The sequence below is a fragment of the Phalacrocorax aristotelis genome, chromosome 10, assembly GCF_949628215.1.
Source record: "Phalacrocorax aristotelis chromosome 10, bGulAri2.1, whole genome shotgun sequence".
NCBI classification, from domain to species: domain Eukaryota; kingdom Metazoa; phylum Chordata; class Aves; order Suliformes; family Phalacrocoracidae; genus Phalacrocorax; species Phalacrocorax aristotelis.
In genome coordinates this window covers 21,144,830-21,169,996 of record NC_134285.1, presented here as the reverse complement: position 1 = coordinate 21,169,996, position 25,167 = coordinate 21,144,830, and the positions used below count along the sequence as shown (strand labels likewise).

The 25,167-nt window shown below is 36.7% G+C and overlaps 1 protein-coding gene across 2 annotated transcripts in view; it reads left to right on the top strand.

The window, feature by feature from the left end:
• Nucleotides 1-20,256, top strand: part of UBR1 (ubiquitin protein ligase E3 component n-recognin 1) — a 77,919-nt gene extending 57,663 nt beyond the window's left edge. For both annotated transcript variants that reach the window (XM_075105682.1, XM_075105681.1), the window contains exons 32-47: nt 1,948-2,100; nt 2,503-2,600; nt 3,267-3,360; nt 4,632-4,780; nt 6,734-6,789; nt 7,087-7,183; nt 8,129-8,196; nt 9,391-9,541; nt 10,389-10,476; nt 12,169-12,302; nt 13,518-13,626; nt 15,457-15,513; nt 16,015-16,092; nt 16,676-16,846; nt 17,044-17,145; nt 17,651-20,256. In XM_075105682.1, the coding sequence (XP_074961783.1) occupies nt 1,948-2,100; nt 2,503-2,600; nt 3,267-3,360; nt 4,632-4,780; nt 6,734-6,789; nt 7,087-7,183; nt 8,129-8,196; nt 9,391-9,541; nt 10,389-10,476; nt 12,169-12,302; nt 13,518-13,626; nt 15,457-15,513; nt 16,015-16,092; nt 16,676-16,846; nt 17,044-17,145; nt 17,651-17,792 (1,747 nt within the window). In that variant the 3' untranslated portion in view covers nt 17,793-20,256. The remainder of the gene's footprint in view (nt 1-1,947; nt 2,101-2,502; nt 2,601-3,266; nt 3,361-4,631; nt 4,781-6,733; nt 6,790-7,086; nt 7,184-8,128; nt 8,197-9,390; nt 9,542-10,388; nt 10,477-12,168; nt 12,303-13,517; nt 13,627-15,456; nt 15,514-16,014; nt 16,093-16,675; nt 16,847-17,043; nt 17,146-17,650) is intronic.
• Nucleotides 20,257-25,167: the final 4,911 nt, after the last annotated feature.

The following is a 25,167-nucleotide window of genomic DNA, read 5'->3' as shown; positions in this document are numbered from 1 at the left end:
CCACCACTTTCCTATTGGTGAACAAACTCTTAATAAAAGGTAAGAGGGAAGAATTGGAAGAGTACTTAAAAACCTCAATAGATTTCTATGGTTGGCGGGGGGGGGCACAATTTATACCAAGTGTGTTGGATTAGTATGCAACCTAAAATATTAAAAGACCAATGCTACTTAGCTTGCAGAATATAGTCATTCTGGTTGCAGCTATGTTTGTAGGATTAAAGAGAAGAAAGCTAATGCTCTTTGGATTTGATTCCACATAGGTCTGGCAAGTCTAAACAAGCTAAATAGTGTGAGAAAATAAGAGAAATAATCTCACTGAAGTATTATTAACAGATAAAGAGAGTCGGGTCATGCAGTTGCAAGCTACTTTATATTGTTTTATGATGTAAACGATCTCTCGAGGTTTGCTGTTTGTACTTGTGCCATTTTACTTCAAAAAATCTGACTAAACTTCTAGTGCTTATTTACTTTTCTATACGTATGTATATATATATTTTTAATAATAAGACATGAGTACAGAATGAATAGGTGCACACACTTAAAATGATACGGAAATATGTTCCTTGAGTATAATGCATCTGCTCTTGGCAGATCCATCTACATCTGCGTAGATCTAAGTAGTGCAACATTGGAGCTCAGTTCCCTTGCTCTTTTTAAGAAAAGATGACTTGCTGTATGGGTAAATGGCATTAAAATGGACAACAGGCTCTTCTCATACGGGATGGCATGGAAGGTTTGAGTATAGTCTTTTACTTATTACATAACAGACATTCTAACTTACTAATACTCCTCCAAGCGATGCCTGCCACTTTTCTAGAGTATCTGTGCAGCCTAAAAATACTGCAAAATACTCTATAAAACAGTTTGAGTTCAAATGAATGGAATATCTTAGTAGTTGCCATGTATGAGGAAGAGGAGTTGCTTGCAAAAACATAGTTGCTTGAATGTGGGGAAAAAAATGTATGTTTTTGTTGATTGTAATGTAATACTTTCCTAAATATTCTGTAATCATTACAATTTCTGCAGTTCCCCCTGCATGTACGCTTTCCCTTATTACATAAGTGGGATTTTATTTTTTTTCCTTAAAATGTATGATTTAAAGAAAAAAAAAAAAACAACCAAAAACCTAGTTGTTACCTTAGTGTGCAAGTTAAATAATTTCGTATGTCTTCAAGATCCTACATACCCCATCTGAATATTAGTACTGAATTTAGTTGCTTGTATCCAGGCAAGAAGATTGGTATGTTGGATCTTATTGTTCCTAATAATACCACTGAGACATTAATGAAATTTGAAGGCTTACTGCATCCACTGGGCGAGGGTGGAAATATGAAAAAAGAAACCTGTAAAAAGATCATAGCTAATTCTAATTGCCTTTTGAGTTCAAAATAGCTCAAGTAATATAAATTATCCTCTTTTCCTGTTAAAAGAAGGCTACAGTTTCATTGTCTAGTCATGAGGCACAGTCATTGCCATGAATAGCTGATTATTCATTCATTAAATGCTACTGGTGGTTTTCCCTAAATTAAATAAAAATATGTACAATCCCTGTTTCAAACTTACTGCAATGAGTTGCATATGAGAGATCTTTAGATACAGTGTTTCAGTGTGTTGAAGATGTGAGGGAAGAGTAGAAAAGATAAGTACAGCTTGTGTGTAAAAATGTTACTGAAATTTAAAAGCATCTTAGAAGCAAGGAAGAGTTGCCATCAATTTTGCGTGAGTGGTGTACCATGTAGTTCTGCATGAGTTCATCTATGTGCTCAAAGGTTTTATTTTCTTTTCACATCCAAGCATGTGAAGGAGTTATAAACCAAAGGAAAAGACTTGTTTGTTGGCTTGGATAGGTATTTGCCAGGTAGTAACACTTTTAATTACTTGAACATTTGTTTTCATGTCACATTTTAACCGTTCTAGTTTCTAGTAATTTCCTTTTCAATGTTGTAGGTACTTTGAAGCCATGCAGCTGAACTTCCGACAACGTCTGCATGTTGAACAGATATTTGACTTGGAGAACGGAGAGTATCTCTGTCCACTATGCAAATCTTTGTGCAATACTGTGATTCCTATTGTTCCATTGCAGGCTCAAAAAATAAACAGGTGAATTTCCATATTGCATAGCCTTTAATTAAAGTAAAAATTACTTTGAGGCTGGTTGGCATTTCAGATTTTTTGAAGGAAAGCTTGGACAGTCCTTCCTAATATGTATAAAAAACTGCTTATCTCCTTATTGACTATTCAGCCAATTATACTGCTTTTTTTCTTTTATAAAAGCATTTTAGGATTGGCTATTTTTGGGGGGCTGATATCAAATGAGAAAGAACCTAGATCTAGCATTTAGCCTAATACTTCGTTTTGTACTGTTTGCTCGAAATTTACAAAGCCAGTAAAACTGCAAATACTGAATTAATGCGTTTTTTATCTAAATGTGTCCTCTCTTTTTAAAGATAGGATTATTCTTTGAGGGTGTAAGTAAAACCTGCGTTCTATTTCTGTCTTCAGTGAGGATGCGGAGGCAGTAGCTCAAATTCTGTCCCTGGCTCGGTGGCTGGAGATTATCATAGTCAGGATATCGGGCTACAGTGTGAAAAATGCTAAAGGTTTGTTATCTTAATTTTGAAGCTGTTCGGTGGGATATCTAATATACCAGTACATGTTTTAACTAATACCAACAGAAAACTTCAAATAAAGAATACATTTTGCTATCAATTGAGACAGGATCAAATAAACCTGGGGATAAAGTCATAGCCCTTTCTGAGCTGATGTCTTGATTTCACAGTGCCCTCACCAACTTTCTGGTGTCTGTTAAGTTCTTTCCATCTTCCCTGGGGAAGAAAATTGTATACATTTGAAGAGGATAGCCACCAACCAACAACACTCAGAGTTAATTAGACTTTTGTATTGATGGCAATGTAGTAAAAATGAGAAAATTAAATTAAAAGGGCCAAAAAAAGAGCATGTATGAGTGTTTAGAAAATAGAAGGAATAGAAGGTACAGAGAATCAATGTATTCTTTGCACTCTTACAACGCAGGAAAGTTCTCTTTCCTCACCAGCAAAGCACTACTTTTAATCCTCATACTTCTGTGGATAGAAGAATATGTTACTTACGGAGGAGGGTTATAAGACAGTCTGGCTTGTGAGGCCTGTTTAGAATTATTTTCAAACCAGTTTAAAATAAAAAGAAGTGTCACTTCTGCTAGACTGCTGTAAAAACTGTAGCAACTTCTTTGTTTTTAAATGTGGATCTAATTTTTTTTTCTGAAGGAGAGAAACAAAATCTTCCAGCTTTTGCCGGCAAGGGAATGGGGAACTCTGCACTGGAATTTCATTCCATCCTTAGTTTTGGAGTTCAGTCCTCGTAAGTGCTACTGGAAGTGCTCTCTGCATTATGCTAATTCTCCCTAAAATAACCTAGATCTACGTCAGGATTTGTATCGAAGGAAAGTCAGATGATTTGTTTGGTCTGAATATGGGTTTGCTTATACTTTTCATTAAGCATTCACTGAATATCAGATCTATACTGAGCTAGATGGACCTCTTGGTCAAATCCAGTCTGGTAGTTCTTGGTACAAAGCCAGGAGCCTGGAATCTAATCCACAATTCCAGTGATTTTGGGTCGCTTCCTCGTGCCTCAAGGCAAGTTACTTAATGTCTGTCTCCCTTCATTTTCCTGCTATATATATCTGTTTCAGGGATAGAGTTCACTTGGTTTTGGATGCAATAATGTCATACAGGTTACTCAGAGGAATGGGGCTGTGTTGTCTGTTACTATTCCAGTAGGCAAAAGTGCTTTTCCATTAAAAGAGAATGAATAGATACTTTTCAAGTGTACTCAGCTGTCTTTCTTTTTAGATCACGCTCTTAAGTATTCTACTTCTGTTACTTCTGACTGACATCCTAGTTATGCACAGAACTTCTACATATCTGCTATTTGTAAAAATGTTGTCAAAAGTTGAATCAGATTCTTTCTTGATACCTGATCTCCATGGGAAAGATTCTTTAGTTAGCACTTAAATGTTGTGGTGTTTAAGTATGAGCCTGGCTAAACCCCAAAATCTGCGGTACAGCTGTTTTGGCTGAACTAATACGAATGTCATATATTTCTGTTACGAGGTTTTGTGTATGACTTTGAAGAAACACAAGCCATTAAAACTTTGTGTGTTTGCCTAGGCACATTTCTGTATATAACTGTAAACTGAAAGGAGCTTAAATGCTAAAAAATGTGTTTTAAAACACATTTGAAATGTTTTTCTATTTTTAGTGTAATATGAGATGGGATGTATTTTCATTTCAGCACTTATCATTACACTTGCTTGCTCGTATTTTTTTTCATCACGTTTTACTTTGATTTGTATGCATTTTTTGAATGTTAATTATAATATAGTATACAGAAATAGACTCCTTCCAGCCTGGCAGCTCTTAATCTCTCAATTTGTAGAGCCTGTTATGTCAAGTTACTTGTTTACTACTGGAAATGAGTAAATTTCTTTCTTCTCTGTACAGACAGAAGGCCTTTGTATTCAAAAATTCTTTCATATATAGCTTAGATCTTGTTAGTGATTGATTGACTGGTAAGTAATAAGCACTATTAATAATTCAGACTGAAATAATCTTGGCTTGCATTTGCAGAGCCAAATACTCAAGCAGTATCAAGGAGATGCTTATTCTCTTTGCCACCACCATTTATAGAGTTGGGCTAAAAGTTGCTCCAAACGAAGCTGATTACCGGATTCCTATGATGACCTGGAGCACATGTGCTTTTACCATCCAGTGTATAGGTAAAAAATAATTTGGGATTATTTCTTCTCGTGACTTGAAAATCTTACAATTGTTTGATTGTATAATTTTATGCAGTCTGATTGTATGAATAATAATAATAATAATAGTACTACATGAATAAGAGCAATATGTAATAATATAACAATGTATATTACATGTAATTACGTATATAATAATAGAATTATAATCTATAATCCAATATAGATAATAGGATATTTTTATTAGATGGTAGTTTATAAAATATGGTATGGAATGCCAGCATTGATGGATTTAATCTGAGAGAGCAGGAAGTGATCATGTTCCATGCTACTAATTGTAACATTAAGCATATTCAATGAATATCTTCAGCCTGCCAAAGATCATGGACCTGCAGGCATGCCCTACGCAGCTAAACACCTATCAACTACGAAATGGTACTCCCTCTCTCATTATTTCTTTTTGTCTCTATTCTCAAAGAATTCTCATGGAATTTCTAGAAGAAGTATGGTCTTATGTATTCTGAAATTGCTAAGCAGATACCTGGCAGGAAAAAAAAAAACCCAAACCCAAACCTTCTCTGGTGTGGCTCTCTTTTTGAAGGCAAAATTATTACCATAAAAAAGACTGCATTTTGGGGGGGGATAATGTACTTGTTTAGCAGTCAGTCTCATTTCATTTTTGTACTATAAACACAAAGTAGTTTGTGTAACAAACATGAAGCCGTAGATAAACCTGTAGTGGCTTCCAGGCAGGGAGAGAGGCAAGAGAGAAGTCTGAAGGAATTGTGAATGTAAATACGACTTGCCTAGTATGCCATTTTTTCTTGATGAAGCTGTTGGAGGTACAAGTGTAATCTACCTTGAATCTAAAGTGGGCTTGACCCAACTGGAATGTCAAGAGTTCAAAAGATTTTTGGGAGGATTGGGAATATTCTGATAATGCAGGAATGGTCATGAAAACTGATTGCATCTGTTTAGTGTTGGATTTTTATCAGAGTTTTCACATGGGTTGGGAGAGGACTGGAGGCCACCTAGCTCTGTTAACATTAATGCACATAATGCAATTCAGATTGTTTTCATTTGATACCTAAAAAAAGACCTTGGTGGCTGTCAGGGATGAGGTTGCCAACATATGTATAATGCAATTACTGTTATCACAGATGTGATATTGAAGGCTGTCAGAAGTAGAAAATACAGATGCCTTACCATGCCAGGATTGTAAAACCAGAGGGACCACTGTGAGTCTGACCTATCCTAGGCCACACCATTTCCTTGGACTCATTTTTGTTTACAATTTCATGGAAGCCTGCTCTATTTGTAAGGCAAAACTGCCTACACAGGTTCGAGTATGCTGGTTTTGTATCTAGTCATAGGGTCCATTGTTAAAATGATAAAGGGCATGTATCTAAACTGCCTAGACAAAGGAACCTTAGCTACCCTTATTAGTAGAGTCTCTAGAGGAGGTTCAAAGCATCATTGACCCAAGGGATGTGAATTGCTTTTATTGCCAAGAGCCAGACACTTAAAAATACAAATCTGATTTTTTCTGAGTTTCCTTGGCAACTCCACATGTTGTATGTTAAACTGATGTATAGAAGTACTAAGTGAAAATACTGTAATTTTTTTTGTTAGAGGTGGTTAAGAAGACTCAACCAACCAAACACAAAACCAAAAACCTCCCAACAAAAAAAAAAACAACATGAAAACAACAAAAAAATTTCAAGATCTTGAAGTATACTGATTAATCTTTGGAAAGTGACTAAAGTACAAAAACATCTGAATTTGATACCGTTTTACTCAATTGAGTTAATCTGGGTTTTTCAAGAGAATTCTCTTATCAGAATAAACTAGAGCTTTAAAAAGAAATACATATTCTAAGAATACATTATTCTTGGACTAAGTATATTCTAACAGAAATGTTATGTTAGTACCTGTAGAACAAAGCAACTTAATTTTTTTGTGTTTAATTTTAAGAAAACCTCTTGGAAACAGAGGGCAAGCCTTTATTTGGATCTCTACAAAATAGACAGGTATGGGCAAGTAAGAGATGCAATACATTTCGAACAAAAAAGTTTATATATCTAAAATGCACATATAAAAAACTTACTGTTAAAACTGCTATCAAGATCATTCTCTGAGCAATATCCCTCAAAATGTTTAGATTGATGACATAAAGAGTATTTTGGAAGAATAATGTTTCTACTTATACGTGGAAGTTCATGTTAAATTCACTTATCAACGTGTGTTCTGTTTGTAGAAGTAGAAGCTTTATTTCACTATTATATCTTTCCTTTTTTCCTGTGCAATCATTTTCTCTTGCCCTCTAGCACAGTGGCCTTAAAGCATTAGTGCAGTTTGCAGCTGCTCAGAGAACAACATCACCACAAGTCCTGATTCAGAAACATCTGATTCGTCTTCTAGGAGGTATTGTATTGTATTCCTTTCCTACCTTTTGTGTTGCAGAAGTTTCTGTTGCAAAATGGCACACGCAGTAATACAGCAAAGAAGCAAAGGTTAGATTAGGTTAGATTACTGACAACAGTGCTAACTTCAATTTCGCTAATGTTACCTGAAAGAACTGAGTATTGCTTGAACTTAAGTAATCAATAACTCTGTTAAGCCAGTCCTGTGTCACTGAAGTCACTAAAAAAAAGTCCTCTACCCCAGATGACCTAGGCCTGGAGATAGTCAGATCTGGAATATTTACTGTTGGTTAACAATCTGTTTCTGGCAATGTTCAAAATGACTCAAATTCTGTTCTAGACAGGTGGATAAAACCACAAAACAGGTATTCCTCCCTCTTAATTGTGAGACTTCATCTGTTTAGTACTTTCAAAAGGCTGCTTGCAGCCTAGTTTGAGATACTTTGGTCTCAAGGAGACCTAGTTTGAGATACATAGCTATCCTCCCTGTTTCTTACTGATCAGGTTAGCACGGTGGCCTTTGTGAATCCCACTTTTTGACTTGTCTTCCATTTGATAGGAATTTTAGGTGTGGTACAGGCTTTTGTATTGGGTGAGGTTGTGAGGCATCTGGTGTTGCAGTGCCTAAGTACATTTGTGGACTTAACACTGTGTGTGCTTTATTAGAGCTGGAGAAATAAATCAGAGTTTTTAATCTCAGAATTTTTAAAATACAGTCATTGAAATTGTGAGCTGGTTGGGCATGTGGAAATAGCTGAACAGATGCACAGTCAATTAAGTAATAAGCAGTTAATTAAATAGATACTTCCTTAGTTCAATGACTCCGACATTATTTTGGTGAAAACATAGAAATGAGAGAGGCTTTAAAATCAGATTCTGATATTTCAGTTCAATCCAAAAGAAGAAAATACATATCAAATGTATAATTGATGTCTTTATTTTCTAGTTCTTCTACCAAACTTTAAAGTGGAGGACACTCCATCCCTCTTAGAAGTAGATATGTTCCACATTTTGGTAAGCAGAGGTTTATTTTACTCTTGATATTAATATGTTTTTATAAACATGGGTTTTGGTGTACCTTACCCTGTAGATAGCCCTGCATTATCTGTTCGCTTGTGTGTCAAATGATAATACATGAGCACTGCATACAAGCAGACAATTACATATGGCTGCTATATATGAGTGTTTACTTTTAGTTCTGCTGTTCTTCAAGTTTTCAAGTCTTTGCTGTCTCACTCTTATCAAATTTCATGCTTGCCTTCTCAGTCATCTTATTACCACCTCCATTGCTATCAAACCTCAAAAAAACCCTGAGAAATGCACCCACTCAGCTTGTTTCTTTCACTTTCCCTTTGCCTCAATAGGCCTCTCATACCTTCTGATTCCTTCACACTCACTCTCATTACCTTCTTTACTCTTCTTAGCCTCTTCTTTCTGTTCTTAATACAGATCTGTATTATAGTTTCTTCTACTGTTTAAAAAAAACCAACCAAACAAAAAAACCCACAACAAAAAGGCCAACCAAAAAACACAAACAAAAAACCAACCCATCAAAATTGATGAGAGGAAATGGCCTCAAGCTGCGCCAGGGGAAGTTTAGGTTGGATATTAGGAAAAACTTCTTCGCCGAAAGGGCTGTCAAACATTGGAACAGGCTGCCCAGGGAGGTGGTGGAGTCTCCATCCCTGGAGGTATTTAAAAGAAGGGTAGACGTGGTGCTTGAGGATATGGTTTAGTGGTGGACTTAGCAGTGATAGGTTATCGGTTGGACTCGATGATCTTAAGGGTCTTTTCCAACCTTAACGATTCTATGATTCTATGAAAATAAAACCTGTTTTGCCTTGGTTGCCTTTCTAACTAATGCTTGGTCTTGCTTCTCACTTTTTTTCAGCATGCTTTGTCTTATGTCAAAAAACAGAAATTAAACTTTCTAGGAACTAGACAAGCTTTCTTGGTGTATCTCTATACCAGCAATTACAGTGGAACTATGTCTGATTTTTCCTGCATGCTAGAGTGGCACAGATGGTTAATATTTTCCAATGAGTGTTTGCTACGCCTTGTGAATTAAAACCAGAAAGATAAATGACCATATTTAAAATGACTACAGAAATGAAATATAAATGTATAGTGAGAATATAATTTCTCTCACCCACTTAGCTATCACAAAATTTGTTACTTTTAATATTTGCTCCTTCTCTTTCACTGTAGGTGGGAGTTGTGTTATCCTTTCCATCTTTATACTGGGAGGATGCTGTAGACTTGCAACCTTCATCAGTTAGCTCAGCCTATAACCATCTCTACCTCTTCCATCTGACAACACTGGCACACATAATGCAAATCGTCATCTCTTCAGCAACAGGTAGAGGTGTATTTGGGTTGGATTATTCTGGCATTTTTACATAATTTCTTAAAAATAATGGACACCATTAGTGTCTTCCAGGTATAAACTTCCTCATAATAAATGACACTCAGTGATAGGTGGTAATTGTTTTCTGGTAAACAAAAAAATAGCACTACATCACTTTCAGAGCATTTTATTTTATCACTTCTGTGTGCTTAGCCTAAGAAAACAAAATTGTTATTGATATATCAGTACTTGCTCAAGTCAGTCATTCCAGAGTGGTAACTTTCTCCTTGTCTCTCCTTGTAGGAGAAGCAAAACTCTGCCCAGCAGCAGCACTCTGAGCTGTACAGTGACAGTTAGTATGGATTTGGGAAATTAACTTCTTTTTACTCTTCAACCTAGAAAATACCCAGAGGCGAAATATGGAATCCTGCACACTGAGGGGAGAGAATTTAACTTTTCTCTCTTTCATACTACTGTTAAAAACTGTCAATAACGTACAGGCTTCCTAGCTACTGCTTTCCTTTTTCTTCAGCATGATGGGAATTCAATTTAAAAAACAAACAAACAAACCCTGTAGCTCCATCTATGTAGGACAAAAACTGCAAACATTCAAGGGAAGGATGTAATTTTTACATAAGGGTGAGCAATGAGACAGTAATCCTGATCCTTTTTTATAGCGTGCGGTTTTAGGAGAACATTTGTTAGGTCAGAAACAGCAAATACAAAAGAATCAAGCAAAATGAAGTGAAAATGTTTTTGTAATGCAATGTTAAAAAAAGAAGAGCTCAATATATGCTAAAAAACCAAGTGTGTCACAAATGAAGCGCATTTACAGTAGGATTCATATTTTCGTGTGCAGCATCCCCTACCACTCGATCATCTGACAAGAGTGAGGAGGCACGGTCTGCACAGTCTTTCTGTAGAGAGGTTTGCCAGTACACCAGTGGGTAAGTAGCAGTTCAGTTATAGCATTGTGTTTTCCTAGAAAGATGGCAATCCACAGGGCTTGACCTGAACAACATAGAAAACAGGAAAAAAAATTACCAATTTTTTATGGGGAGTTAGCACAATGCCCTGTGCTTTCCTTCCATACTCCTGAACACTGAAAAAAGAAAACTGAGTAAAGGAACACTTTTAGTTAAAATAGCTACTTTTTGTGGACAGCAGAGTAAATTCTCAGTCTAAGGATGAAAAAATACCTACATCCATTCTAGAGAGAGATAAATTCACTACCAATAGTTGTTATTTTTTCTTTGCCTTGATTGCTTTTTCCTAGAATTCTCAGTTGTAGGTAGAAGCCAGAAAGAAGGAAATGATTCTACTATAAAACGGGCAAAAATGCAAAGCTAAACACAGATGCTTGCTTATTTGAGCATTAGTGCCCATCTTTTCAGACTTTTTTTGACAGGTATAGCTACAGACTCTTTAGTACTTCAGTATCTGTGTGTGAATAAACTAGAAAATATGGATGCATCCTCTACGAATTCTGTTTTGATTTATCTTCACCAAGGCTAGTTGCAAAGATATGTTTCTCAAGGATTGACAATGCTACCCACTTGTCTAAAAGTTTTAAGTCTAAATTTCTAAATATTTAAAATTCAGTATTTAAATAGTAAGAGTATTTTTTCTGAGGAATGAGCTTAGAATCATAGGTGCTGTGCACTTTGGAAAATAAGGTCACTATATTGAGATGCCTAGGTACAGAATTAAATGCCAAAGTTTAGGCAACCCAGCTCTGAAACTTCCAGTGTTATAATTTCTGTGTATGCATTGTCATCTTCTAACTCTGACCTATCCATGCTTAAATAGCACAACCTGCATAATAACATCATAGACCATTGCAAAGTTAAAATACAGCTTTACAGGTCATTTCTCAGCAGGTCCTAGTCAACGTTTGTGTGAATGTCCTGTTCACGTAAATGTGATTTAAATAAGTGTAAAATTTTTAGAAAACAGGGACACTGTAAGTAAGTTGAATTTACTGTGAAATTTAGACTAAATGCTCATATTGCACAAACTACAAGAATAATTACTGAGATGAGTATCAATCCAGTATTTTTTGTCAAAAATGGGATTAGCATCGCTTTATTTTAAACAACCTGAGTGTTGTGACTTCCATAATGAAGTATGAGGTATTCATTTTTTAATTCTGTTGGTTTTGTTGTTCCTGAATAGTATTTATGTATGTTTGTTTTTCTCATTTTTGAATTGCATTCAAAACACCAACTGAATAAAAAACTCACCAGTTCCAAAACCTGCTGGCTTTCGGTAATAAACAACCAGTGTAAGAATCAGTTTCTCTGTATGTGATGCTGTATTGCACAGTTTAAATCTGGTTATCTTGAGTTACCTAGAGATGGACAGCTGTGTATTGGCTATTTATTTTTTAAAATTCTGAAAAATATAAGTTAGGATCATTTTAAGGCTTAATGTTAGTGTTCTGCTTAAACTCAGTACTCATTCCTTAGGCGAAGGGAAAGTCAGAAGTTAGGTACTGGTGGCTGTGTTTCACAGAATTTGGGGTACATCAGTGTTGCTTCTACACAGCTACCATTCTACCAATGCTAGCCAAAATGTGAAAGTGCTAGAAGTATTTGCACTGTGAACTATTGCAGCTATTTCTCATTTGTGTATTACAGATGCTTTAGTCAGGACATTCCAGGCTGGCTTGTGTGGGATTGTGTTAAACAAGGCATCATGCCTTACCTTCGTTGTGCTGCTTTATTTTTTCATTATTTGCTGGGAGTTTCTCCACCTGAGGAACTACTACAAGGTAAATATGAGAAAGCAAATGTATCTATATATTTAATTTGTTTACTGTTTTCTTGGAAGAATGGAATTTTTAAACGTTTGCAATAACTTAACAATAGTGAAATACATTAAAGTAAGACTTGGAAAGAAAAGGAAATACTAATTTGTATAGGAAGGGGCAGGACAAGAAGCCGAGTTGTCTTGTCCTTCTTTGCATGGAGCAGAGTTACTTCTGATAATGTGCAAATACATGAATTATCTATGATGTAATGATAGTGTTTGTGGATACAAAGATTCTGTGATTTGAACATCATTCTAGGGGCTTAGATTACATACATCACCTGAGAAATAGCCTGGAGTATATTTTTAAAAACTCCAAACAAACCTTTTTGTGCAGTTGGTAAATTCTAAAGCCATAGGGATTCAGCAAAACGGAGCCAAGTAGAGATAAAGCACATCATAAAACTTAAACCTCTTCTTTAAAGGATCCTGTTGTATAACAGATACTAAACCAAAAAATAAATATTTTGTCTTCTGTCAAAATGCAGTAAATCACAGAATCCTCAACTCTTTGGAAAGGGGAACTAAAATTTCTATGAACAACTGAGACAAAATATAGCATCTTAAATATAAACTGTGAACTAAATTTGAATTTGATTAGGATATATGAGTCAAAAATCTCTGCAGTTTGGGATATGCTGTTGTCCTTACAATTACTTTGATTCCACAGGGAGGAGGCTTTCTGATGAATCAGCAATTCTATATTCTGTAGCAGAGCCCATAAATGACCAGACAGCAGACAATTAAATTAGCCCAACATTATGTAATGTGTTAGTACTGACTTGATCATAGCAAAATTTAATATTGATGCAGGCAAAAAGGATAGTGAAAAGCTAAAATGTGTTAAGTACTGAAATCTGCACTAACGTGTTACATATGTAGTGAAATGGAATTTAAGCAATGAATTCTGTTATTACAGTGACTTATGCATGACTTGAAATACTAATATATGTCAAATTTGTTAAACCTAAAGCAGATCCTCAGCTAATGCAAATTATTATAGCTCTGATTAAGTCAGTGGTATTACATCCAATTGCACCAGTTAGGAGCTATGTTGAAGCTGTACGATACATATTATTTAATGGAAAAGGAATCGGGAGATTTCTAGTTTTGAGTGAATTATTCAGCAGTGCTGAGACACTTTAACAATTGCTTGTGTTTTCTTTTTCTTTCGCAGTTTCTGAAGAAGGGCAATTCAAAGCGCTTTGTAGTTACCTCTCTCTACCTACCAATTTGTTCCTGCTCTTCCGGGAATATTGGGACACAGTAAATCCACTGCTTCAAAGGTATTAACTGGGACTGGACAGGCCACGTGTTTCTGTTGTGATGGCCCTGTGGGAATTCTGGATCAAAGTTGCTAATAAGTGATTGAGCTCAGATTCCTACTAGTGTTCTAAACATTTTTTTGATGTGCACAGGTATACTAAATCTCTTAAAGCACTTCAAAAACACAAAACATTCTGTATTTTATGGTAATTCGAACACTAAACAATTATAGTTTAAGGGACTAATGCTTGCAGATCTACATGACATCATTCATGCAGAAAGAAGTTATCATAAACCTTGCTTGCAGGGAATGCCACTAACTGTTCATTGGCCTACTTTTAATCTGTCTACAGCAGAAGTGTTGATTACACAAGCTATCAAATGAATATGGAAAATTATGTAGCTGGCAGGGTGAGGCTTCATGCTATTTCTTTACTGGACTTCCAAAATAGACCAATGAATGTCAAAGTTAGCTTAATGGTTAAAAGGTCCAATTTGAGTATTATGTACATTGCAATCTAGCAGTAAAGATATAATTGGTCAAATTCTCCATTCAAAAACACAAGTTAAAATAAACAGACACCCACACACACTAACTCTGAGAATAATCATGCTGTATTGTGTTGGAGAATGTTTTCATGTTTTTAATATGTCTGTCTGAGCAGCTGGTTGCAGTAATCATTATTCTCTGGCTCACACTAGCTTTTTCTGTTCTTTTTTTTGTGGTGGGTTGTTGGTTTTTGTTTTTGTTTTTTAAAACCTCTGTTCTGTTTTGTTGTCTAGACGCCTTCAATTTAGGGACATCTTGAGCTTTTGACTCCAACTTACAGTCCATATAGCTGACCTAAACAATTCCCTACGTATAATTTTACTATCATTAATTGCATTTGTAGTATGTATATCTACTTATAAATTAATAGCATTTTCACAAGTAAATTATTAAATAAATCTGTCTTACGTGTTGCTACATGTTTGCTCAAACACGTAAAAGTGCTTGTCAGAGAACACAGAGGATCGGTGCTTGTGAACATTAGAAAATGATCTCTAGAGGCAGGGCTAAAATCCATCCTAGTGCTCCCGCCATGAAGAGAGGTTTCAAGCAGGGAGACTACATATTTAATGTAATAGTAACAGTTGTCAAATCATCATGCAAGTTCCCATATGTTTTTTGAGACAATCTTATTTCAGAAGACTGAATTTGATTATTGTTGAGAAATGTGTTAAATGAAGCTTACTAGATTGACCATCTGCTACAGTTCTCTCTCTTCTCCATTTTGGAGAAATAAAAGATATCTTGGACATACCAACTCCTCTGTTTAGTAACTTGCTATTATCTACCATTGTTTTGGTAGGCACATTTGGCCATTCTATGCAAGCATACAACATGCAATAAATCGTTGTAAAATAACCATTGGGTGATGGTTATTAAGTAAAGGAATAAATATTTTCCTAGTAGAGCGTATGGTATCTTCTGTGTATGATATCTTCTGTGGCTTTCAGCAGATATATTCCAAAATAAGCTGTGCATTGTAGCCGACTTTAAGAACTTGAATATGTCTGAAGACTGCTTGCATTTTTTAGCTCTGTGTTAATTCTGTGTTTTCATGTGCATGTTGATAATTTTAAGCATTGTTGTTTTGCACATAGGTTTTTCTCTTGTATACAAACTTAGATCCTTTTCCTGAAGCAAAACTGTAAAGAATAGCTGTTTCTCCTTGTGAAGTTTTAGCTAGAACTATCAATGCTTTATCTGTGCTCTGTGTTTCCATATTGCTTACTAGTTCAATTTAGTGATCCTAAATGTATATTATTATCAAACACTCTCATCTGCAAATGTTCGTTTGAAATAGGTGGTGTGCTGACCCGGTAGTGTTAAGTTGTTTGAAGGGGAAAAGTATTGCAATAAGGTACGTTCTGGGGGGCGGTGGTGGTGGTGGTTGTTCTTTTTTCTTCTGTTTTTGACTTAAAACTGTTGAAAGAATGAAGTGCTTGTGGTGGGCAAGTTGGAGTGTGCTTGTATTTTCTTCCGACTGCTCTACTACCAAAAGTACGTTTCTCTTTACATAGCTGCGTATTATTCCTCTTGCAGTGGCTCTTCATTGAGAATGTACAGCAGTGTTAGACAAGTTATCTAGCTTACGCTAGGAAAAAACAAAAGCTGAAATATGAAATGTCTTCATACATGTAGGTCACATATGAAATTTAGTTTCATCACCTTTGCTGGAATATAGAAATGCTGAAGCTCCCATGTGGAGCCTCTCCCTTGGGCTTCTAGGACTGAAAAACTGCTCTAGAATTGGAGAAGTTTGCATAAAGGACCAAAAGCTTAGCAGGAATTTATAGCTATCCATTCTGTTCTTTGCTGCTATCTTTATTAATCTCATAAGAGTTCTTTTTCACTTACCCAGATATCCTAGGAAAAGAAATAGTTTAATAGAGCTTCCTGAAGACTATAGCTGCCTTCTGAATCAAGCCTCTCAGTTTAGGTAAGATGTAACAAATTTATTTGTCTTCCTTGGTGTTTTGTCACTTTTAGTCACTTTTATATTCTTAAGAGTTACTGTAACTGGTGTTAAAACTATGTACAGAAATTATTTTGCAGAAGTGAAAGCACTGTTATTGTTATGCTCGCCAGTTCTAGCACACGTTCATTTTAAATCTGAAACACAACAGCTTACTAAATGAAGTCACTTGTGTTTGATAGGATACCACATAAAATTATTATAGCTTAACCTGCTGGTCATTTTTCACCAGTGTGATGTGCATTTGGTTTGGCCGTAGACTTGAAAATTATTTTTGCACTGGGCACAAGAAACCCAGAAGGTTGGCACTGTTTTATGCCAGGAAGAGTGACTCATAGGAAAATTCAGGTTAGGAGGGACTTCAGCGGATAATCTAGTCCAACCTCCTGCTCAAAGCAGATATCTTGCAGTTAAAATATTTCTCGCAATGTAAAAACATAGCCAAAGGAGGCAGATAAGTGAAATATGATTATGACATAGTATGTCATAGTAACCGTTATCCATAGTTAACATTTCTGCGGTAATGTTCTGGTTACACTTCTTCTAGGTGCCCACGGTCTTCTGATGATGAGCAAAAACATCCAGTATTGTGTTTATTCTGCGGGGCTATGTTGTGTTCCCAGAATACTTGCTGTCAGGAACTGGTGAACGGGGAAGAGTTGGGAGCCTGTACTTTTCATGCTCTTCAATGTGGAGCTGGAGTCTGTATGTTTCTCAAGTAAGTAGCTAGCCAGAATTTCATGTGTTAAAAAGTAAAGGGAAATACTTGAAGGTCAAAATTCAAAACATAGTCAAAGCACTAGATTCATTTTGTCTGAGATGAAGAAACATTTCTTTGACCTAAAATGTAGCTCACCAAAAAGTTAAGAACCTGCTGGGACTTGTGTTTTAAGTGTAGCTGTTTTTTTCCTTAAGAATCAGGGAATGCAAAGTTGTCCTCATCGAAGGTAAAACCAGGGGCTGCTTATATCCTGCTCCCTACTTGGACGAATATGGAGAAACAGATCCTGGTCTGAAGTAAGTACATGTCTGACTGACCGACTTTCTACATTTCCATTTTGGCATCTCTCTCTTTCTTTTACCCATTAGACAACATGTTCTTCTTGCTAGCATGTACAGCACTGCAATATGTATCTTGGCCGGGTGAACTTGTTTAACTTCTAATTCCTGAATATACTGGACAGTTTCCAGTCATGAATGGGTCATTCATAATGGAAAAATACACTTTTTTTTTTTGGTACTGTTAAACTTTCTTACTTTTCTCAAGAATGTTTTGTATGCTTTTCATCAGAAATGTGCAATAACTGCCATTGCTGAAATTTCACCCTGGAAATGGCAGTCATTGCTTGTCACATGTAGAATTTTTTTCATTTCCAGTAGACTTGTTGGAATTTGTGTTCATACAAGTATTTGATATTTTCTGGCTATCATTAAGAGTGTTAATGCTAGACTATTGATGGAACAGTTTTCCAGTTGCTATTCTGTGATATGCTTATTGGGTGTTCTCCTTTTTTCTATGAAGAAGAGGCAATCCCCTGCACTTATGTCGGGAGCGTTACCGGAAGCTCCATCTGCTATGGCAGCAACACTGCATCATAGAGGAGATTGCCAGGAGCCAAGAAACCAATCAGATCTTCTTTGGATTCAACTGGCAACTCCTCTGAGCCTCTCGATTTTTAGTGAAAACTCTTACCTTTGGCAGTACTTTGGAAAAGGAAAGGAGGGTGGCAGTAGCTAATCTACTCTCAAGAGGGCTCTGTAGTTCAGGCACAATTCACGGATTCTTTAAGTTGGAGGTATTACTGATACATTGAAACAGAGTCTCACGTCATATGTTTTGCTCTTTTTCCCCCCCCAAAAAAAGTAAAACCACATTACATAATTACTACTGAACATTCAAGTCCAGAAATATTTCCTCTTCTTTGAGAAGTTGTAGTTGTTTCACATGTTTTGACAAGGACAGCTTTCCAAATGCTGTGCTTCAGGGCATATACCACATTTCTGTCTCTTCCATGCCGTAAGAACGTACCTGAATGGTGTTGCTATGGAAAAGCCTTCTTTATTTTCTCCCTGGGTTCTTTTCCCAAGCTTGGTGAAGCTTTTAAATACATTAAGATCTGTGGCATAATGTTGGCGTGGGAGTGGTACCAGGCCTTTAGTAATCCGTAACAACAGGTACGGCAAACATTAAATTGTACAGAAGCAGCCTGCTTTCAGCTATAGCCTGGGATTTAATGAAGAGTTTTCATTAATGAACTATTTAAAGAAGTGTGGGATAGAAGGTGCGTGGGGGAATTACCATCTTGCTTGTTGCATCAAAAAATAAAGTCCATGCTTTTTGCATTGCCAGAACTGCACTTTATCGAATGAATTTGTCCTGTGTTAATCTTGTATAGCCTAAAAGGTCTAGGGCTGCACCATTTGCCTAGGCTGTGGTTAGTTTTACTCCTTTTACAGTTTGTTTCCTGAGATTTTCCCCGAGACCCAAAGTGAAAATACTGTTAGGTAGTTGTAGCGTAGCTGTGCAAGTTAATACAAGAGCCAGAGACTTCAGTAAAGTAGACGACCTTCAAAGCTATCACTGGACTAAAATCACAGCCCAGAAAGTAAGTTTTAGAATGAGAAATAAGTTGGTTTGCCCATATAGGAGGAATTTGCCACTATTCATCCTCTGTCACTATTGTTTGGAGCCTTGCCAGCATAAATTAAATTGTGTGGTTTGGGGGACATGTTCAGTGGTTCCATGCCAGTTAAAGCAGAAAAGGGGAAAAAAGGTGACTAAGCCTGACTCTTTGCCCTTCGGTAGTTAATAGCACATTGTGATTGAACTCTCTCTCGATATGTGTTTGTGCTTCAGGTCTATATGTTTGTTGTTCTGTTTTCTGAATTTCAACTGTAATATACAGGAGAGGATTTGTAATATGATAGGCAAAAATGCTTTCCCAGGAAATCCCACTTCTGTGTGAAAGTTTGAAGTTGTCAGTACTCTAAATTTCCCCAGCCCTTTGCTATTTGGTTTCTTTTGTGTCACTTTAATAAGGCTTGCAAGGGGAGGTTCTCAAATCCATGTCTGAGAGCATGTTATTGTACAATTTCTTTTTGGGCTTTCTTTCTGTTACTTGATTGTATGAGAGATAGTAGAATCACAAATAATGATTTAGATTTAAATGTCATTGTTCTAGCTTTTTAAGGTTTTTAGAGTACGTAAGAGTGCACTGAGCAGCACTATAACTCATCTAAAAATGGAGTACCAATGAACTCATATATTGTTCTGATTTCAAATGCTTTTTAATAACTTTTGCTATAATCCTTCCCTGGTGATATAAATAGTTGGCTTTGGTATATTTTTCAGGTATTCTGTTTCTTGGAATTAAGACCACTCTCCTTATTTTGATTCTTTCAGATTTTAAACCTGAATATGAAACTCCTTCAAGACTAACATTAATTCTGTTAGTCTTCTCTAAAACGTGTTTGAAATGCATACTAAATTCAGAAGAAGAGATGTCATGAAAACTTGCATGCACTGGTAATTTCTAAGGTCATCAAAACACTTAAAACCAACAAAAATATAGCATTAAGACTAGCAAATGTATGCCTCATTGATACTCAAACTATTCATTTACTGTGTCTCTCTGATATTTACCTATTCATTACCTTTCAGTTACCTTGCACTTCACTGGTACAAAAATTCCGTCATCAAATATGCAGTGAGATCACTGTTTTCTGTCTGAACTGTAGTGTATAAGGACAGGAGCTGGTCTGAGCAGGTGAGCTCATGTTTAAAGCTGTAGGAGAAGAAAATCGCAGCTTTCTGTATGTTTGCACATACTAATTTAGCGAATCGGCTCCCGTATCATTCAGTGACTGGTGTGGTCATCTTTCATTTCATGAATTAGTATGCAGTTTTGTTCACTGTGAGTAAAATCAGTATTTAGTGATCACAAGACGCTTATGCCACTGGTTTCTGTTCCATCCAAACTGACAGAAGTTGTTATTTGATAATGCACATATTGGTATCTTTAATTGCAAAAATGTAAATTTGAAACTTGTATAATGTTCTTGTGCTTTTGAAATAAAATATCTTGTATAGGTATATTTAAAAAAAAAGAAATAAAATAACTTCTCATAGATTATTCAATTTTTACTTGGAGGCGCTTTGACACTTCACAGTTCATTTCACAAGAGCTTTATAGCAGCGTCTGTCAGTACAGAAAAGGGGAAGAGTTTAGTAAACAGTTGGTAAACAGTGCCAGTTACCCCTGTGGTCCGTATTGTCATCGTACCGGTTAGAAATGGTAGCACACTTTTTCTTATTTAAAGAAATACTCCACTTGAAACTTATCCTAGTATTTTACAGATGCAAATTCCTGCAGTGTTGTCATGGTTCAGCCTCGGCTGGCAACTGAACACCCCGCAGCCGCTCGCTCACTCCCCCCCACCCCTGTGGGATGGGGAAGAGAATCGGAAGAGCAAAAGAACTTGTGGGTTTTGATAAGCACAGTTTAATAATTACAATAAAATAATAATTATAATGATGATTATGGTAATAATGACAATGTTAATATAATAAAATGGAAAAGGAGAAAAAAAAAGGGAAAAAAACCCACGGAAACACAAACGATACAGCCACACACCACCTGCCGACTGACGCTGCCATCCCCGAGCCGCAATTGCTGCCTCCCTCCCCCGGCCAGCCCCTCCCAGGTACCGCACTGGGCATGACGTTACATGATATGGAATATCCCTGTGGCCAGTTTGGGTCCACTCTCTCAGCTGTGCCCCCTCCCCTCCTGGCTCCTTGTGCCCCCGGCAGAGCCTGGGAAGCTGGAAAAGCCCTTGACTAGCACAAGCCCTGCCCAGCAACAGCCAAAACATCGGTGTGTTATCAACATTGTTTTCATACTAAGTCCAAAGCACGGCACTGTCAGCTGCATTGAAGAAAATTAACTCTATCCCAGCTAAAACCATGACAAGTGTCTACTGCAATTTTTAAAAGAAGTCTTAAGTGCAGAATGTAATACCTAAATGTCCTTAAACTGATGAGTGATTCTGGGTTTGTAGCCTCTCAAAGAAGAGCTGGCTGTGCTGTCTGCCAGATACTTCACCCCTAGGAAGGGAAAGTTTATGGTGTTGGTCTAATGTGCTGTGTGATACATATTTTAAAACAAAAAAGTTTTGTTACAGAGCTAAGCAAAGAGCCAAGAACTCTTTTACACAGAAGCGGCCAGTGCTTCTTGCCCCTTTTTGTGTTACAAGGTGCTGGCCATCATCACTTTCTCACTGCTTTGTTGTAGCTTCGGGCGCCATTAAGGTTACGGAGTTTGGGTGTTAATAGTGTTGCTCTCTATGCTTATTCTTAGCAAAGCAAATGCTTTTTTTAAGAGCCAGTTCCTGAAAAGGTAAAGGTAAATAGATTAAAGCCTACTAGCAAAAACGTTCTGAAGAACATTAGAACAAGAAGCCCATTCATTCTCGGGGCGGGGAGGAAGAAAGCTACAGCATCATTTCTTGCGTAGTAAGAATCTCAAGGTACCAAATTTTGTAGATGAGGAACTGGGCCATCATCTGCTTTGCCTTATGGTTGAAATCCACTTTATTTTCTAGACAATATTCTTGAATAATCTCCATTGTAAAATGTCAGATTCATGTTACAACATTAAGTTTGTTACTTAGATTCTTTTAACCTACTACTTGACAAGATCTTCCAAGATACTTTCTTCAAAAATGGAAGTTGTTTCTGTGGCACAATCTTTTTATTTGTTTTTATCTGTGTCTTGCAGGTAGGCAAAATTTGGGGTTCAAATACAGAAAACAAATGGATAATAATGAAAATCCACTCTTATGCAAGTCTCTCAAACCCAGTTATTTCTAATTTTAGCTACATTTCTCTAAATTTACGTTCAGTATGGTTGAAAAAGTACATGAAAAATAAGCTGTGTAAAGGAAATGTGTTTTAAGGAGAGCGAGATGAAATTAAAAGGGGTTATATACATTATTTCATGTAATGGTTAGTAAGAGGAGACCAGGTATAAAGTTAAACATGAAGCATTAAAACTGGATTTAAGTTTTGGGGTTTTATTTATTTCTGTGTGACTACTGTTCATGAGATCAGTGTCAAAAAAGGAGTTTAGTTTGTGCTGTTTAGTTACAGGTTGTCAAACAACTTAAAATCAGACTTAATTTTTGGAGGTTTCTGGGCTTCATGCTGGAGTGAATTGAGCCTCAATGAAATGTTGTGAAGCAGGTAGTGGGGACTCTGGATTTCATGATCATTTCATGCCTTTGCTATATTTGTGAAGATCTGTGGTTAATCTTTTTCAGCAGACTGCAGAACCTTATGTCTTCTTCCGCTTAATGGTGCCTGAAATGTAATATTAGCCTCTTTGGGTACAAGTACTGAGATACAGTCTCATGCTTGGAGAGCAGTCGTGCCAGTGTACCAGAGCTTCTGCTTGAAGGTTATCCTGCACATGCCACGGCAGCCTGAGGAATAATCCCCTCTAGATGATAAAAAGGATATTTATTTTCCCTATTCAGACTCACCTGGAACTTCATTGAGCAATTCATTTTACATACGCTGGGCAGTCTGCCTCAGTTAACTAACATACAGGAGCAGGACAAGATCATCCATTTAAGTGACAGTCTCCTCATAAATAAGGACACTACCTGTGGTCTGTGAGCTTCACACCCTTATGGTCCTTTGCTAACCTACAGACTACTGCATGCAGAGCCTGAAGTGCTCCTGTAGTGGGAGGCTGATACAGAGCACATGTGTGCCAGATGACCTGTAAGATTTTAAATATCATTAATCTTGTGTTGTAGAGAACTGGATGATTATATGCAACTGAAGAAAAATCAGTTTGCAGAAGGGAGGTTTCTAGCTCCTAAGGAAATGTGATGTGTGTTGGGATTTTTTAATATAAAGGAAACACCAGATGTGCTGTATTTGTATATTTTGATTAATTATTTGTTCTTTATGATCAATGTAGAGCAAGTGTTTTCAATGGTAACCAGAAAGCTTTAAAAGAGCATTGTAACTGCAGTTTCTACAGGAACTGTGCCTTCACCAGAAACAGAACATTTTAAAGGTTTCAGGTTTGGTGGGGTTTTTTTGGGTTTTGGGGGTTTTGGTTTGGGTTTTTTTTTTTGTTTTGGGGAATTTTTGTGTTTTGGTTTTGGGTTTTTCCCCTGGTGTGATTTTTTTGTTGTGTTTTTTTGTTTGTTTGTTTTTAATGAAGAACTTCATAAAGAATATACTTTTATGCATAGGTGAGTTCCTTACTCTGGAAGTTGCTCTTGCACAAATGTATTGTTATTAATTCTGACTGGATTAAGCATTAATAACAAATAGGATAAGAAGTAACCCCCCAATCGTATTTATTTCTGTATCTGAGCAGATGCTCCGGCTTAAAGGCTTGGCTTGCTAATGCCATCTTTGTCTTTGTAAATTACAGAGAATTAAAGATGGAGTCTGTGCTGCTACCTGAGTTTGTTTTCTTGATCCAGTGGCTGTAATGTTAAATACTCCAGGAAACCCAAACTACTGTGACAGGTGCTGTAAAGCAAGCTACGTATGTAGGGCGCACTTCCACTGTCTGAGGGAACTAATACATACAAAGCAAAGAAGAAAGCATTTATTTAAAAAAGAAAATTATATCCTGATTACTGTGGAATGAGTGGTCATCTTTTTGTAGTACATCTATATCAGTGGGGACTCTGAGCGCCTACGCAGGATAGAAGTGAACAGTCTAATGACTAACTAATTGCTGGTAATAGTGAAGACAACGACTGTTCCCTGTGAAATGTGTGCTGAGGCTCAGTTAATCTCACAAGCGATCACATCGCTAGCCACTGCTGCCGCGTTTGGCGGTTGGCTGAGAGACAAAGGTTAACTTGCCAAATACTAACTAGTCCTTTATGGTAAAATGTGTTCTCTTCATATGAAAGTAAATAAGTGGTGTCGGGGGCCAGGGAAAATGAGTAGCCGGACAGTTATACCTCTGCTCTTCATGTGTCGCAGCAAGTACTGCGTGAAATGTCTGTGTCTTCACAGAGGTGCTCAGGCTGGATGATCATTTTAGTCCACTTTTCCTTCCAAATCTATTTTTCTTGGCAAATCCATCACATCTGAACTAGAGAGTTATCAAAAGAGTAAGCTCACAGCTCTTATAATTCTGCAAGCTAAAGAGTTGACCTAGAGACATTTCTAAATGGTCCAAAATAGTTAAATGTGTTTTGCCATTAGGAAATATTTCTGAAAATACAGACTAAGATTTCCTTTTTTCTTTTTTTGATTATGCTCTTAATTCCTGTTTTACAACCATTTTCACCACATTGAACCATTCATCACTTTTTGTTTTAACATTTTAGTTATAAAAATTTGTGTATTCTTAGTCCTCTTGATTCAATTTTTACTAATGAAAGAAATATACGGAAATAATTTCTGGTTTGCTCTGGGTTATTTCTGATTACCTTTTGGTATCTGAGCAATCTAGAACTGTGTTTCCAAATGTAGATGGACTAAATTGTGCCTCGGAAGTAATTGCTACTGACTGAAGCATGTGGCACTTTGCATACTCACCTGAAAAAAAAAAGCATTAAAAAAAAATTTATATTCTGCTGTGAAGTCTGACTACTTTCCAGTACATGACTGTCTTTCTCCTTGATCTCTCAAGGTACTACAACTTTCTGTGTTCATTCTTTTCCGGTATGTATCAGCTAATTTTAGTGCTGCTGGTAAGGCTCAGGACACTGCGCTCAGTGTTCCGCCAAAAAACCACCACTACAGACTGCGATGCAGAAGTAATATTTTTGGCTTTCAGAAATGATTGAAGGATTTATGCACCAGTTAAGTTTAATTCCACACTGGGGAAAGTGATGGGAATGAAGAATAGAAGTAGGCACGTAGGTAAATGCAGTGCAAAGGGAAGAGTTAATGTAGTTCTTGTAAAGGGAAGTCTCAGCTTGCAGATCTAATTCTTTGGAGTTAACGAATGTGGTGAGGATGCTGAGCCAGTCGGTAATAATGTAGATTTCAAA